Genomic DNA, 13,356 nt, shown 5'->3' on the forward strand with positions numbered 1-13,356 from the left:
GACATTTCTACCACCCCAAAGGAAGACTGTCCCCATCAGCGGCCAGTCCCCGCCCCCCTCCCCCAGCCCCAGCAACCACTAATCTGTTTTCTCTCTCTGATTTGCCTGTTCGGGACATTTCATATAAACGCCCTATAACATGTAAAATGTGGCCTTTTGTGTCTGGCTTCCTTCACTTCCCATAATGTTTTCCAGGTTCATCCACACTGTAGCATTTATCAGCGTTTCGTTCTTTTTATAGCTGAAATATTCCATTGTGTGCACAGACCACATTTCGTTGATCTGTGGATGTGCTGATGACGTTTGCATTGTTTCTGCCTTTTGGCTATTGTGAACAGCGCTGCTATGAATATTCATGTATAAGTTTTTGTTTGAACACCTGTTTTCAATCGTTCTGGTTGCGGTTGTAGGAGTGGAATTGCTGGGTCATATGGCGCTTCTGTTTACCTCATCCAGAAGCTGTTTTCCAGAGTGGCTGCTCCATTTCACATTTTGGCCAGTGTCCCCACGGGAGGGTTCCAATTTCTCCACATCCTCAATGCTGGTCATCTTCCATTGTTTTTGTTTTTAAAATTATTATGGATAGAGGCGCCTCGGTGGCTCAGTCAATTAAGCGTCTGCATTGGGCTCAGGTCATGATCCCGGGGTTCTGCGATCGAGCCCCACATTGGGCTCCCTGCTCAGTGAGAAGCCTGCTTCTCCCTCTCCCACTCCCCCACCCCCATTTCTGTTTCCTTTCTCGCTGTCTCTGTGTCAAATAAATAAAATCTTAAAAAAAAAAATACAACTACAAAAAAAAGTTAAAAAAAAAAAAAGGAAAAAGAAGAGAATGTGGCAAAATCTTCTGTTAACTCTGAGTGAAGGATATATGAGGAGAATCACTCTGAAATATGCCACAATAAAAAAGGAAATTCTGCCCTAGGAAACAAAGTCATGAAAACCCAGGGTCGTTATGCCTGTGGTCTTCGTTCACTCAAAACACAAGCCTCTCCTCTTCTACGAGGCTCACAAGGCATTTCCTGGGTTCTTCCCGGGGACCCCAGACACCCTGTGCCCTCTGACATTCACAGATATCAAGGAGGCTTGGGGGCAGAGGTTCTAGACTTCTGGGACAGTGGGCCAGCCTTCTCCATGCATCATGGGAGACCAGTGCTCTAGACTGGAACACATGTGGGAAATTCAGGTCCAACAAGAAGGGAGCACCACAGTAATCTTGGGGGTACATGCCTCACCGCAGGATGCTGACACTGTCCCCAGTGTCATGTCGAAAACAGACATCAGGGCAGCCTCGGCCAGCTGCATACACGTGCGCACTGTCTTTTCAACAATGCTCTCAGAAAACCACCTGCTGCTGGGGACCAACTCCACACCACCTGGGAAGTGGGGGGCACTGTGGACACCAAAATCATAACTGCTTTTTTTTTTTTTTAAGATGTATGCTCGGAAGGCCGTCTGTGTCAAAAACAGTCATCATGTGAGTGCGGCAAGATGCATGATGTTATTCTTACATATTCTTTGAATCTTGCTACATACTGTCTTTTCAATGAACTTTTTTTTTTAATGGAAATGTGCCCTCTTGTTTTATCATTACTAATGTAAGCATTTGATATCAAAGAGATGAAGGTAATTTTACAAACTCAGAATGTTCGCAAGGACATAAAATTCCCATTTTATCACGATTTTCTGCCACACTGGCTCAAATGCGCTTGTCTACACAAGCAGCCTGCCCAGCCCCTTCGGAGTTATTTCAGTCAGCCTCAACATGTGACTCTGCCCAATACTCCTGAGTCTAGAATAAACATATTAAATTTTAATTATTAACTTTTCGCTGGATGGGGTAAGAAAGTCATCAGGTGATGGGACAGTCATCAGGTAGGACTGTTAACTTCCAACAAGAAACTGGGTTGAAATGTTTCTTCTGATACAGTAGTTACAAATTAGAATTTTCGAAAAACAAGGGCAGAACAAAAGTACTGAAAGAAACTTCTGCAGCTTAGGCCTCCCATAGCCCTAAACTTCTGAGAGCAGCAAGACAGACCACCTTTCCTGCAAATTAAGTGGGTCCAGGATTTCTATGTAGTTGAGCTTTCAGAGATATACATTCAAGATGTATCATTAATCTATACACTATCTCAGCTCTGCTTGTCTTTTTCTTCTTTTAAGATTTTATTTATTTATTTGACGAGAGAGAGAGAGAGACGGAGGGAGAACAAGCAGGGGGAGCAGCAGGCAGAGGCAGAGGGAAAAGCAGGCGCCCGTGGCTCTGGCTGTCTTAATTCTGCCTGCACAGTTAGACAGCCATCCAAGTCCAAAGGTGGAGGAGGAACACACACACAGGTATGGTCATGGGCAGGGACCGACTGGAAAAGCACAGGCTGGCTGGGCTGGTGCAGCCTCGTGTAAGCTTTTCTTCCACGGAGGCAGAACCGAACAGTCCTGCTAAAGAGACCGGCGGAATAAGGACAGTCAATGTAGGAAGAGGCAGAAACACTCTTCTCCCCCACATCTTACCTGCCACTCTGACTCTTTAAAAGGTAAGTGGTATTAAGAAAATTCAGTTGTGGGGGCACCTGGGTGGCTCAGTCGGTTAAGTGTCTGCCTTCAGCTCAGGTCATGATCCCGGGGTCCTGGGATCAAGCCCCACGGCAGGCTCCCTGCTCAGTGGGGAGTCTGCTTCTCCCTCTCCCTCTGCCCTTCCCCCCTGCTCACGCTGCACACTCTCTCACCCTGTCTCCCTTTCTTAAATAAATAAGATCTTAAAAAAAAAAAAAGAAAGAAAGAAAGAAAATGCAGTCGTGTGTGTTGCCGTCTTCCATGACACTTTAGATCTGCTCCGGGTTCTTCTTGCTTCGGATGCTGCCGTGTCGTCCTCGCCGCCCACGGTACCGTATGAAGAATCCCGTCAATAATGGCACAGGCTCTTCCCGACTCTTCATTCATCAATTCATTGGTCAAGGCTTCCTATCTGCGCGGCTGCTCGGAGGGCGAGCACACCAGGACTCGAGCGGTGCCTGGTGGAAGGCGCTGGGCGGGTCCCCTGTCCTCTTGCTCTTGGCCACTGACCACCACGACCCGGACGCGTGAAGGCACCTCTGGACCACCCGGGCGGCGGTGTGTACCCCGCAGCACTGAGGTGAGCACGGTCTGGCAGCCCACGGTCCTTGTCCAGCCCCCGACGCCTCCACAGGCTGCCCGAGCCCTCCAGCCCCTGCTCCGGGCCACCCCCGACAGAGCGGCTTCCACACACACACTCCCGTGAGAGGCCACCCTACCTCGTGGGCTTCTACCCCCATCTCCTTCAGGGCCGACTGGAAATACTCAGGAGAAGGTTTCCCCACCACTTCGGCTTCGATTCCACAGGCATACTGGGAAAAGAGAAAAGGACACAGCACGGAGGAAGATGAAGCAACAGGTGACTACCGCTCCGAAGGCCTCTCTCTGGGGAATCAAGGAAAGAGTGTCCCAAGTGTGCACCCATGGGCCAGCGGCCTCCAAGAGGCAGGACACTTGGGCTGAGAGACATATCTCAGAGGCCAGAGCATCAGGATGCTGAGGGCACCCCCCCTCCCCCTCCCACCCGCCATCTGCTCAAAAACCTGAGCAGAACAGGAGGTGGGCCACCCCCCACCCCGGCTGGTGCTCTCATTTGCATACTTGCTTCTCCCCTGCCCCCAACGCTGTCAAAGGCCCTCCAGGGGAAAAGGTCCAGGGCTCTATCTGGCAGTCTGCCCAGCCCTCCCACCTGAGTACAGGTAGGCAGGAGCCAATATAGCAGCGAGGAGGGCAGGTCAGCTGACCCGGGGCGGCTGAGCAGGCCCAGGTCAGAGCGGGCACTGGGGAGCCCCAGCAGAGCCTCGCCCTGGAAACTGGAGGAGGGAGTCGGGAGGCTGTCCCATTAGGACACATCAAGCTCAAGGTGTTGCAGATGACCAGTGTCAGGAATGAGGCAGGTGGCCCGCACAGAGACGGAAGCCGAGAGTCTGAGAGGAGGCCAGCCGGGTCCACGGCAGGCGGGCTGGGCTGTGGGGAGAAGCAGGAGGGACAGGAGAGCAGAGCAACGACCAGGGTGACTGAGGAGCCACACTCTGGAGCAGAGGGGGCGCTCAGCTTGAAGCCCCGAACAGGAAGGCCTACTTTGGAAGCAGAAGAGGGGATTCAGACATGGAGTCCATCCCCTTCCCCAGAAAGACCAGAAACATCCCAGACGGCCCTGAGATCTGAAGAAGGCTCAGACAGACTCGGCAAGTACCTCAAGAGCCTTCATGTAGGCACCAACGTCCAGCATCAGGCCCGAGGTCTCCTTGTAGTAGCGTCTACAAAAGAGCAGGAGGGACAAGGTGAGCTGGGCCCGGGAGCTGTGCCAAGAGAAACCATCCTGTCCTGGTTCCGCCAGCTCAGGAGAGCAGAACCATGGGCGAGGGTCAGTCCAGATGCTACGCTGGGAATGACCGACGGAGGTCAGCACAACAGAGCCCAGCGGTGGGTCACGGTGCCCGGGCAGGTGGGATGGTGGGCCAGCGGCTCTCAGTGCCAAAGGCCCCCTGCTGCCAGCCTTATGGGGACCTTAGGGGCAGATGGATCCAGTCACCAACAGAGAAAGACAAGTGGCCTGTGTTCTGGGAAAGGGCAGAAGGTCCACAGAGCGTGTGGTGAACCCCTAACTGCTAATAATTAACCCCTAATTGCTGCCTAAAGAAGAAAACTCCATTAGTTCCACGGCACCCCGCAGCATCTCCGATTAGCCAGAGGTCGAGGTGCCAGGTTTCAGGGGCGCCAGATGCTTCTACGAGAAGACTATTTCTTCCCTGTCTCACTGGAGACCGACACAGCTCTGCTCTCGGGAGTGTGCCTTTCTGAGGATAGTTCATGACTCTTGTCTTGGGAGCCCTGTGCTGGCCCTGGCCTCCACCATCTGGCCCACCCCGGGCCACACACAGACCCCTCGGGGCACGTGGTGGACTGAGCCCAGTTCCCTCAGAGCAAAGCCATTCGACTATAAAGACAGACAAAGGTAGTTTAATCTGTGCCACTCAAACGTCAGGGTTAACGGGAGCCCGGGACTGTTAAAAACCCCTCACATCGAGGGCCCTCTCCTTCCCATGCCCTTTGAGTTGGAGAGACATTGAACCAGGCTTATGCAGAGACCCAAAGGAAAGACGAGTGACGTACGCTGACTCCAGGGTGCCAATTCGAGCTCTACATCTTTTTAACTGTGGGACTCTGGGCTGCTGAAGCCCCCTGGGCCTCAGTTTCTTAATGTGTAAAATGAGGGGCAGGGACCCCAGTGCCCACCTCATGGATTGTTGTGAGGCTCAAACAAAATAGTGCATGCAAAGTTCTTAACATGACCCCTCGCATGCACACATTACTCAAAAAATATGAGAGAATATTATTATTCTGTTTACCCCGACCGGGCTACAGGCAGTACGCTATAAGCTGGGCCAGAGAGGGTGAACACAAGTCCTTCCCGTCTGTGGGGGTTGCAACCCCTTCTGTGCCTACAGAAGTGTTAGAACTGAGCCTCCCAGGAGCTGCCGCAGGGCTGTTCCCCTTCCTCCAGCTCTGCGCGCCCAGGAGTCCTGCCTGTTCCTCTCGGCCCCACCTGAGGCCCTGACGGCTGCAGGAGCTTGATCGCCGCCCCACACTCACCCAGCTCCATGGAGGCCGGCCTGCAAGGCTTTAGCCGCACCCCTGGCTTTGGGAAGGCTGGTCCCTGGCCATTTACTCCTGTCAGGTGCATTTGGAGTCCATGTGATGAAGCTGGGGCGGGGTGGGGGGGGGGTGTCCTGGCATGACAGGACTGGTTGGTCTCGAGGTGAACCCCAGGTTTCTCTGTCAGGGGCTACCCAAGGGGCAGCCGGGATGCTGCACCCCCTTCAGGAAGATGCCTGGTAGCCAAAGAGAACTGCTCCCGCTTACAGCACTGAGGGCCTAAAAATGCTCCCCCTTTTAAAGGGTAACCCCAAAACACGGCTTTAGAGGTCCTTAATTGCATTTGTCTTAAATCCAAAATCCAGACATGCATTCTGCACTGAGAAAGCCTCACCAAAGTGTCTCCTTCTATTTCCCCATTTCTATAATAAAGCACTTTCCCTAGCTAGGTCCCAAGTTTTAAGGAATGGCGAAGTCAAGTCAGGTTTGTTTGGCCTAAAGGAAGAGGGAGACACTGGGTGCTGGGTCCTGCACTCAGTGGCACCACAGCTGGGGTCCATAATTCAGTTCCCCAGACACTCAGGCCCATAGCCCAGACCCAGGCTGTCCCCCGGGGACTCCCGATCTAGTGGGGAAGCAGACCAGTCCACAGGTCTGGGCACAGGCAATGGCCAGGGGACCCCCATACTCTGTGCGCTCTGCTTTAGGAGGGCTGAATGTGCTGGGGGCAGGGAGACTGAGAGCATCCCCGGGACATATCAGAGCTGAGACCTGAAGCTAAAGGGAGGGGAACAGAACTGTCCAGCCCCAGGGACCCTCTCAGAATCAACCAGCAGCACCCTGCTGAGGACCCCGTGGGCCAGACGACGCTCCAGGCCCAGGCTTCCACTGTGTCCTCTCGCCCTCGGTGTGACGACTGCTGTGGAAGGGAAGAAGGGAGCAGTGGGAGCCCAGAAGGGGCAGAAGGGGGACCAGGGAAGGCCTCCCTGAGGAAGGGACATGTCAAGGTGAGCCAGGAACAAAGGACAGTGGTGAGGACAGAATGCAGCCAGCACACGAGAGGCTGACCCAGAAGCCAAAGGACAAATGAAAAACAATGCCACCTTGTTGCAACAGGCAGAGCTCTGTTAAGAGCTGCGGATTCTGGGGGCCTCTGGCCAGTGCCCTAGGCTGGCTGGAGGAGGCAGGAGCTGGGTGTACCTCCCTTCGAAAAACCTCCCGAGGACACCTCCACAGCACAACTCCTGCCCGGCCCATACTCCCCAGAGTCTTTCTTCCCAAGTGAAAGGAACCTGGACTTTCTGAAGTTTAAATTTAGTCCCAATGGAAGGAAAAGCCTGAGCATGCAGCTTAAAACACACAAGCAAAACCTCGTCGTTGTTACACTTATGTTTAGAGCCTAGAGAAAAAACTGACTTCCATAAATCAAAATTAGAAACCTTACCATTTCTTTTTTAACTGAATCTGGATTTGTTTTTATAGTGTCCAGAATTTTTCTTCATTCCTTACTCCTTCAGGAAAACAAAAAGGCACCTTGAAAGCCATCTGTTAGCTGAAAACATTTTTAGAGACACGTGAAATACAAGTACCTAAGTTAATTTTTTCTAAATATAAAGTCCCAGGTTATTCCCGAAACCTAAGAGATTTGATATATCATCTTCTGTTACTGGCATCACGAAAGCAAAAGCAGGCCTGGCTGGAGCCTGAGTGTTCCGGCCACAAAGAAGAAACTGGGGATGCTGGAGAGACAGGAAAGAGCTGGGCAGAAGCAGTGAGATAGATTTTATGCTTTATTCTTCTGCCCTTCCGATTATTCAGCAAGGCCTCCCTTCAAAATGACCACTTGACCTTTCCCACAAGAGCCATTAACCTTCCATAGTCTGTCGCGTAAACAGCTTAATTTTCTGACGGCGGCATGACAGAAGAGATTACAAAGGCAATTCCCACTCTCGGTCCAAACAGATGCCAAATGTAAATCACTCCACTTCCAGGAGGAGGGCATTCTGCCCCAGTGCTTCCGCCACCCTGCCTCCTCGGGGGCACCGCGCGGCCCCGTGTCGGCGGAGGACGGCCCCTTGCCAACCACGACCCCCACTCGGACGGGACAGCAGCTCTTCACGGGTGCCTGGGCTGTTCCGAGAAGCTTGTGACCTAGGCCCAAAAGCTCTCAGTTCCTGTCCCTCGTTTCTGAGCGCCCAACCCACAGCCCAAGTCAGAAGCCCCATAAGTCTGAGGCACCCCAATCGCTTATTTGCAAAACCAACCCTTGCCTACTCTTGAATTTACTGCAGAATGACGAAGCTAAAAAGCAACAGATCCCATTTCTTTTTCGACAACATATCTACTTTGACTACTATCCATAATCCAGAATAATAACGTTAAACAATTAAGGACAATTTTAAAGAAAAAAGTTTTAACATAAATGAGTTATGACAGAACTTCTTAATTATGCTGTTCTCTAGTGAGGGGCTGGGGATCTCAGGGATGCCTGAAGGACCAGGCCTGGAACATAAGTGAGTTAACCAGGCCAGGTTCCATGGTTTGCAGGGCTCTGAACTGCAGAAGGTTGTAAGGTCAGAAAAGGACTAGGACGGTGAATTTTATGTGTCAGCCTGACTGGGCCAAGGTGCCAGATATTTGGTCAACCATTACTCTGGGTGTTTCTGTGAAGGCGCTTCTTGGGTGAGATTAACATTTAAATCAGTGGTCTGTAAGTAAACAGATTGCCCTCCACTGTGGCGGGCCTCATCTAATCAGTCGAAGACATGAACAGAACCATGTGACCACCCCAAGCAAGAAGGAATCTCCTAGCAGAAAGCCTTTGGACTTGGACCACAGGTCTTCACGGGGGCTCCAGCCCGCCAGCCTGCCCTGCAGATTTTGGACTCACCCAGCCTCTGTTGGTTCTATTTCTGTGACGAATCCTGATGAATATAGGACACATTTTATTTGCATGATAACACACTAGAATATTTTTAGTTCCTAAAAGAAATATATCCTCTCTTTCCTGAAATCTTTTTTTTTTAAGATTTTATTTATTTATTTGACAGAGAGAGAGAGACAGCGAGAGAGGGAACACAAGCAGGGGGAGTGGGAGAGAGAGAAGCAGGCTCCCCGCTGAGCAGGGGGCCTGATGTGGGGCTCGATCCCATGACCCTGGGATCATGACCTGAGCTGAAGGCAGACGCTTAATGACTGAGCCACCCAGGTGCCCCGAAAGCTCTTTTGTTTGCCTATTTTAATAGAGACATAGCCATGAAGAAATACTATGAGAAAAACAAACAACAGTACAAGATAAGTGACAGCAGACTCTGAGCTTGGTGAGGGGACCGCAGACGTGGTGGGGTCTGTGGTCAGCTGGAATTAATGGAGGCAGTAGGCTCAGCTAAGCTTCTGTGTGTGGTGGAACATGAGGCCTTGAACTATCAGATTTTCTGATTTTTACAAAGAATCCAGAAATCTGTATATTTTATATAAAATCTCCCAGTTTTTAAACATGGGCCCCCCCACACAAAATTTAAGATCTTGTGTGGGCCAAACATCTGCTCTCAAATGTAGTCTGGAGGTGACAAGATTCATTAGCCAGAGACCCCGGCTTATTCACCTCCTTAGGCCTCGATAAGCCCACCCCCAAAACAGCGAAGCTGCTGCCTACAGCTCACAGGGTCGTGCTGGGAATTCAACAAAACGGAGTTCATAAAGTGCTCAGCAATGGCAGGTGGCCAAACAAAAGGTCCCCCCCTTGACTACTCCAATAGCCGGCCCCGTCCGGCGGGCACAGGGCGGGAGTTCCCAGTCGGCAGAAGCACCCACGCTGGGAAGGCCTTCCCCAGAGATGGCCCCCAAATCCCTGCCGGGCACAAAAAGCTGGGGCAGGGCTCCAGAGTGTCCCCGCCACTTTAAGAGCCCATGACTCAAATCCCAGCGCCGGTTCTGGTGATGACAGAGTAGGTCTGCACAGCTTTCTGGAAAGCGACTTGGCAAGGCACATCGAGAGCCCCGGATACGCACATCGTCCTAAATGCACGAAGGTGCTTATCGCGGCCTTACTTTGGTAGAAGATCAGAAACAAACACGTCTCTCAGCAGACTTCAGTTTAAGAAACTACCGGATAGGGGCGCCTGGGTGGCTCAGTCGTTAAGCGTCTGCCTTTGGCTCAGGGTGTGATCCCGGAGTTCTGGGATCGAGCCCCACGTCAGGCTCTTCCACTGGGAGCCTGCTTCTTCCTCTCCCACTCCCCCTGCTTGTGTTCCCTCTCTCACTGGCTGTCTCACTCTCTGTCAAATAAATAAATAAAATCTTTAAAAAAAAAAAAAAAGAAACTACCGGATAGCCTGTAAAAAAGATACAAGAAAACCATGCCCCAGAGACATTTATTTCTTGAGTGGAAAGTTGTTCACAAAGTATTATCTGGCGAACAACAAAAACCGGGTGACAAAACAAGGTCAGGTTTGATACTGAGGCTCCAAGTACGTCCCTTTGTAAGGATTTCTTCGCACCAGAAACCACTTGGAAGGAAAGACACGAATATGTTGACTGCTATTTTCCTGCGCAGTGGAATGGAAATACCTTCTGTTTTCTTCCTTTTGCTCATCTGTATTCTCTAATTTTCCTTCCATGAACATGTGCTGTCTTGGTGGTAAAAGTTGAGAAAAATAACCAGCATGGTTGGTTTGGGTTTTTTTTTTTAAAGAAAGAGACAGTGAAGACTGTGCTACGGGCTCAGACAAAAATGCTGATAACAAAATCAGGACTTTACAGAGACTGTGCTCTGCGGCCAGAGATGTGCAGCCCGGCCCAGAGCATTCCTCCAGGCCCTCGAGCCTTCTCTTCACTACTTGGGTGTTCCCTGGAGACGATCTTTCAGGGCCTTGTGCTGTACCCTGTGCAAACACACCCAACCTTGGGACAGTGAGCACCTGCGCTCTGAGACCTCGATGGGGCCTCCGTCCGCAGCGACACTCCCCGGCTCCAGCCTCTCCCAGCCTCTCCTAGCCCAGCGCCCACACCGAAGCCTGACCAGCCAGCTCCCCCGAAGTCAGGGGATTCTCATTTCCTCACAAATTATTAAAAGAAAGGAAGGAAGAAACGTGGGAAAAAAAGCAGGGAGGGAAAAAGAAGGCCTGTGCCCACCCCACTCCCACTTCTCTGCACTGTGTACTGATTCTGTAAGCCAGAGACCTACAGAACATCATCCAAAGCAGCAGGAAACACTCTTCCGGAAGCTGACTTACCCTTTTCCCAGAGAGATGAGCACAGGCTTTTCCAGCTCCATGAGCACCCGGAAGGCTTTATTCATGTTTTGGTAAGAAAAGCCTTCTCCGGCATCTGCAATGACCACACAGTTGGGGTTGGATGTGTCGATCTGACCAAATTCTGAACGGACTCCTGGAAAGAGAAAGAGGGATAGAGCTCTGGGGACGCATGGTCTACGTCCCATCTCCTACCAAGGACACCTTCTGTCTGCCACGTGGGCCCTGCCCCTTTCTCAGACTTGCTTCCAGATCCTTCCAGCTGAATGGGAGGCGGGCGTGGAAAGGGTCTTACTCCCATTTTACGGATGAAGGAATTCCACTCCCCACAGTTAGGTCTGTCAGGAGAAAGATGGGCCCGCCCCTGGGGCTCCCACCCCAACACTGGCATTACCCTAGGGGCTACTCAGTTCAATCCCCCAGGCAGGAACCCACAGCTCTGCAATGAGAAGGGACATTTGACTGGAAGACACAGATTCCCAGACGTAGGGTGAAATGAAGGTGCTGGCAACCTTTATAAGGTTGGTACCGCTGGACCCAAGCTGTAAAGACCATCGAACATTCCAGCCCAACCCCATGGAAGACAGAAGAACCGGGACATACACACATGCTGAAAAGAAGGAGCAGCGGCTCTTCCCCGCTGGCCCTGCTCACCCATCCCCTTAGCAAAGCCTCTTCTTCCTTTGCCTTTTCTGCCCTCCCCTATTTTATTTTATTTTTAAGATTTTATTTATTTATTTGTCAGTGAGAGAGAGAGAACAAGCAGGGGGAGTGTCAGACAGAGGGAGAAGCAGGCTTCCTGCTGAGCAAGGAGCCCAATGCGGGACTCAATCCCAGGACCCTGGGATCATGACCAGAGCCGGAGGCAGACGCTTCACCGACTGAGCCACCCAGGTGTCCCTGCCCTTTCCAATTTTCAAATAAAATCAGGAACATTGCAAGGATAAACTGAAGGCCTTATGCCTTCAGCTCCTAGGACAAAGCATATTCTCACCTATCTTGGTATTCGATGTTGACCGTGCTGGATTAAAAAATGGAAGTAACCGCATGATATCACTTCCTACCTTCCAGAACAGCAGGAATTAAAAAGACAGACCCCGCCAAGTGCTGCTGGTGGGGAAGCAGAGCGGCTGCTAGAGCTGGCCGGCACGAGAAAGGATACAGCCCTCTGGGGAAAGGCTAGCGGATTCTGATAAAACTGAATAGCCACCTACCCTCTGACCCAGCAATTTCACTCCTACGTATTTACCCACAAGAACTGCACAGAAACATTCATAGCAGATTTCTTCCCTAATAGCCTAAAGTCAGAAACAGCCAGGTGTCCGTCAACAGGGGAAGGGACAAAGCGTGGTATGTTCACTTAATGGAACAGCACTCTGCAACAAAACAGAAAAAAACCTATTGACACCTGCCACCATATGGATATGTCTTAGCGACAGCATGCTAGGGCTACTCAGACCCTGCAGATTCCAAAGAAAGGCGGTCCTCGGGGCGCCTGGGTGGCTCAGTTGGTGAAGTGTCTGCCTTGGGTTCAGGTCATGAGCTCAGGGTCCTGGGATGGAGCCCCGGGTCCAGCTCTGTGCCCAGTGGGGAGTCTGCTTCTCCCTCTCCCTCTGCCCCTCCCCCTGCTCATGCGCGCTCTCTCTCTCAAATAAATAAAATCTTAAAAAAAAAAAAAAAAGTGTTTTTGTCTGCATGAGGCCCTGGGGGGCAGGAGACTGAGTAGACAGGGTCAGTCCACAGGCACTGTGTGCCTACCTGACTCTTACTCAAAACCCTAGACACAAGGCTCCAATGAGCTTCTCTGGGGGACGACACGTTACAGGTACCATCACAAATCTCGGCTGGGGGAATTAAGTGCATCTCAGGGCAACTCCATGGGCGAGGGCCGCTGGAAGGTCACGCCTGGATTGTCCCAGAGTTCACCCACGCCTCTCCTCCCTTTGCTGAGCTGAATCTGTGCTCTTTCACTGCGATAAACTATAACTGAGTCTGACAGCTTTTCTGGGCCCTGCGAGTCCTTCCAGCAAATCGTCAAGCCTGAGGGTGGTCTGGAGAGACCCCTGACACAATTAGATGCTGCATGATTCTATTTCTACAAAAATTAAATGAGGCAAACTTATTCATGATGAAACAAATCAAAACAGTGGGTGCCTCCAAGGGGGTCGGGGATGGGGACTGACCGGGCAGCACGTGAGGGAACTTTCAGGGTGCCGGTAAAGTTCTAGATCGGGATCATGATGTGTGCATCTGTCAAAACTCAGCAGAAGTACACCTGCGATGTTTGCACTTCACTGTACGTAAATGTTACATCAAAAGAAAAAAAGTAAACAGATATTGAACTCTAGCTAATGATGTGCTGAAATGTTTTGGGGATGTGTACCAATGTCTGCTACTTACCTTATGACGCACCAAAAAGGTAAGATAAAGGGGCGCCTGGCTGGTGTAGTTG

General features: G+C 51.3%; 1 protein-coding gene across 2 annotated transcripts in view; it reads right to left on the reverse strand.

Annotated features, from left to right (window-relative positions):
• LHPP (phospholysine phosphohistidine inorganic pyrophosphate phosphatase) overlaps positions 1–13,356 on the reverse strand; it is a 125,560-nt gene that overhangs the window by 93,636 nt on the left and 18,568 nt on the right. The window contains exons 3-5 of one of the 2 annotated variants that reach the window (XM_026494345.4): positions 10,887–11,040; positions 4,250–4,313; positions 3,273–3,365 (exon numbers count right to left, since the gene is read on the reverse strand). In XM_026494345.4, the coding sequence (XP_026350130.1) occupies positions 3,273–3,365; positions 4,250–4,313; positions 10,887–11,040 (311 nt within the window). Of the gene's footprint in view, positions 1–2,147; positions 3,366–4,249; positions 4,314–10,886; positions 11,041–13,356 lie in introns of those variants that run through there. The other variant, XM_057308562.1, reaches the window with a different exon arrangement.

Source organism: Ursus arctos, unplaced genomic scaffold, assembly GCF_023065955.2.
Source record: "Ursus arctos isolate Adak ecotype North America unplaced genomic scaffold, UrsArc2.0 scaffold_7, whole genome shotgun sequence".
In the NCBI taxonomy this organism is placed as follows: domain Eukaryota; kingdom Metazoa; phylum Chordata; class Mammalia; order Carnivora; family Ursidae; genus Ursus; species Ursus arctos.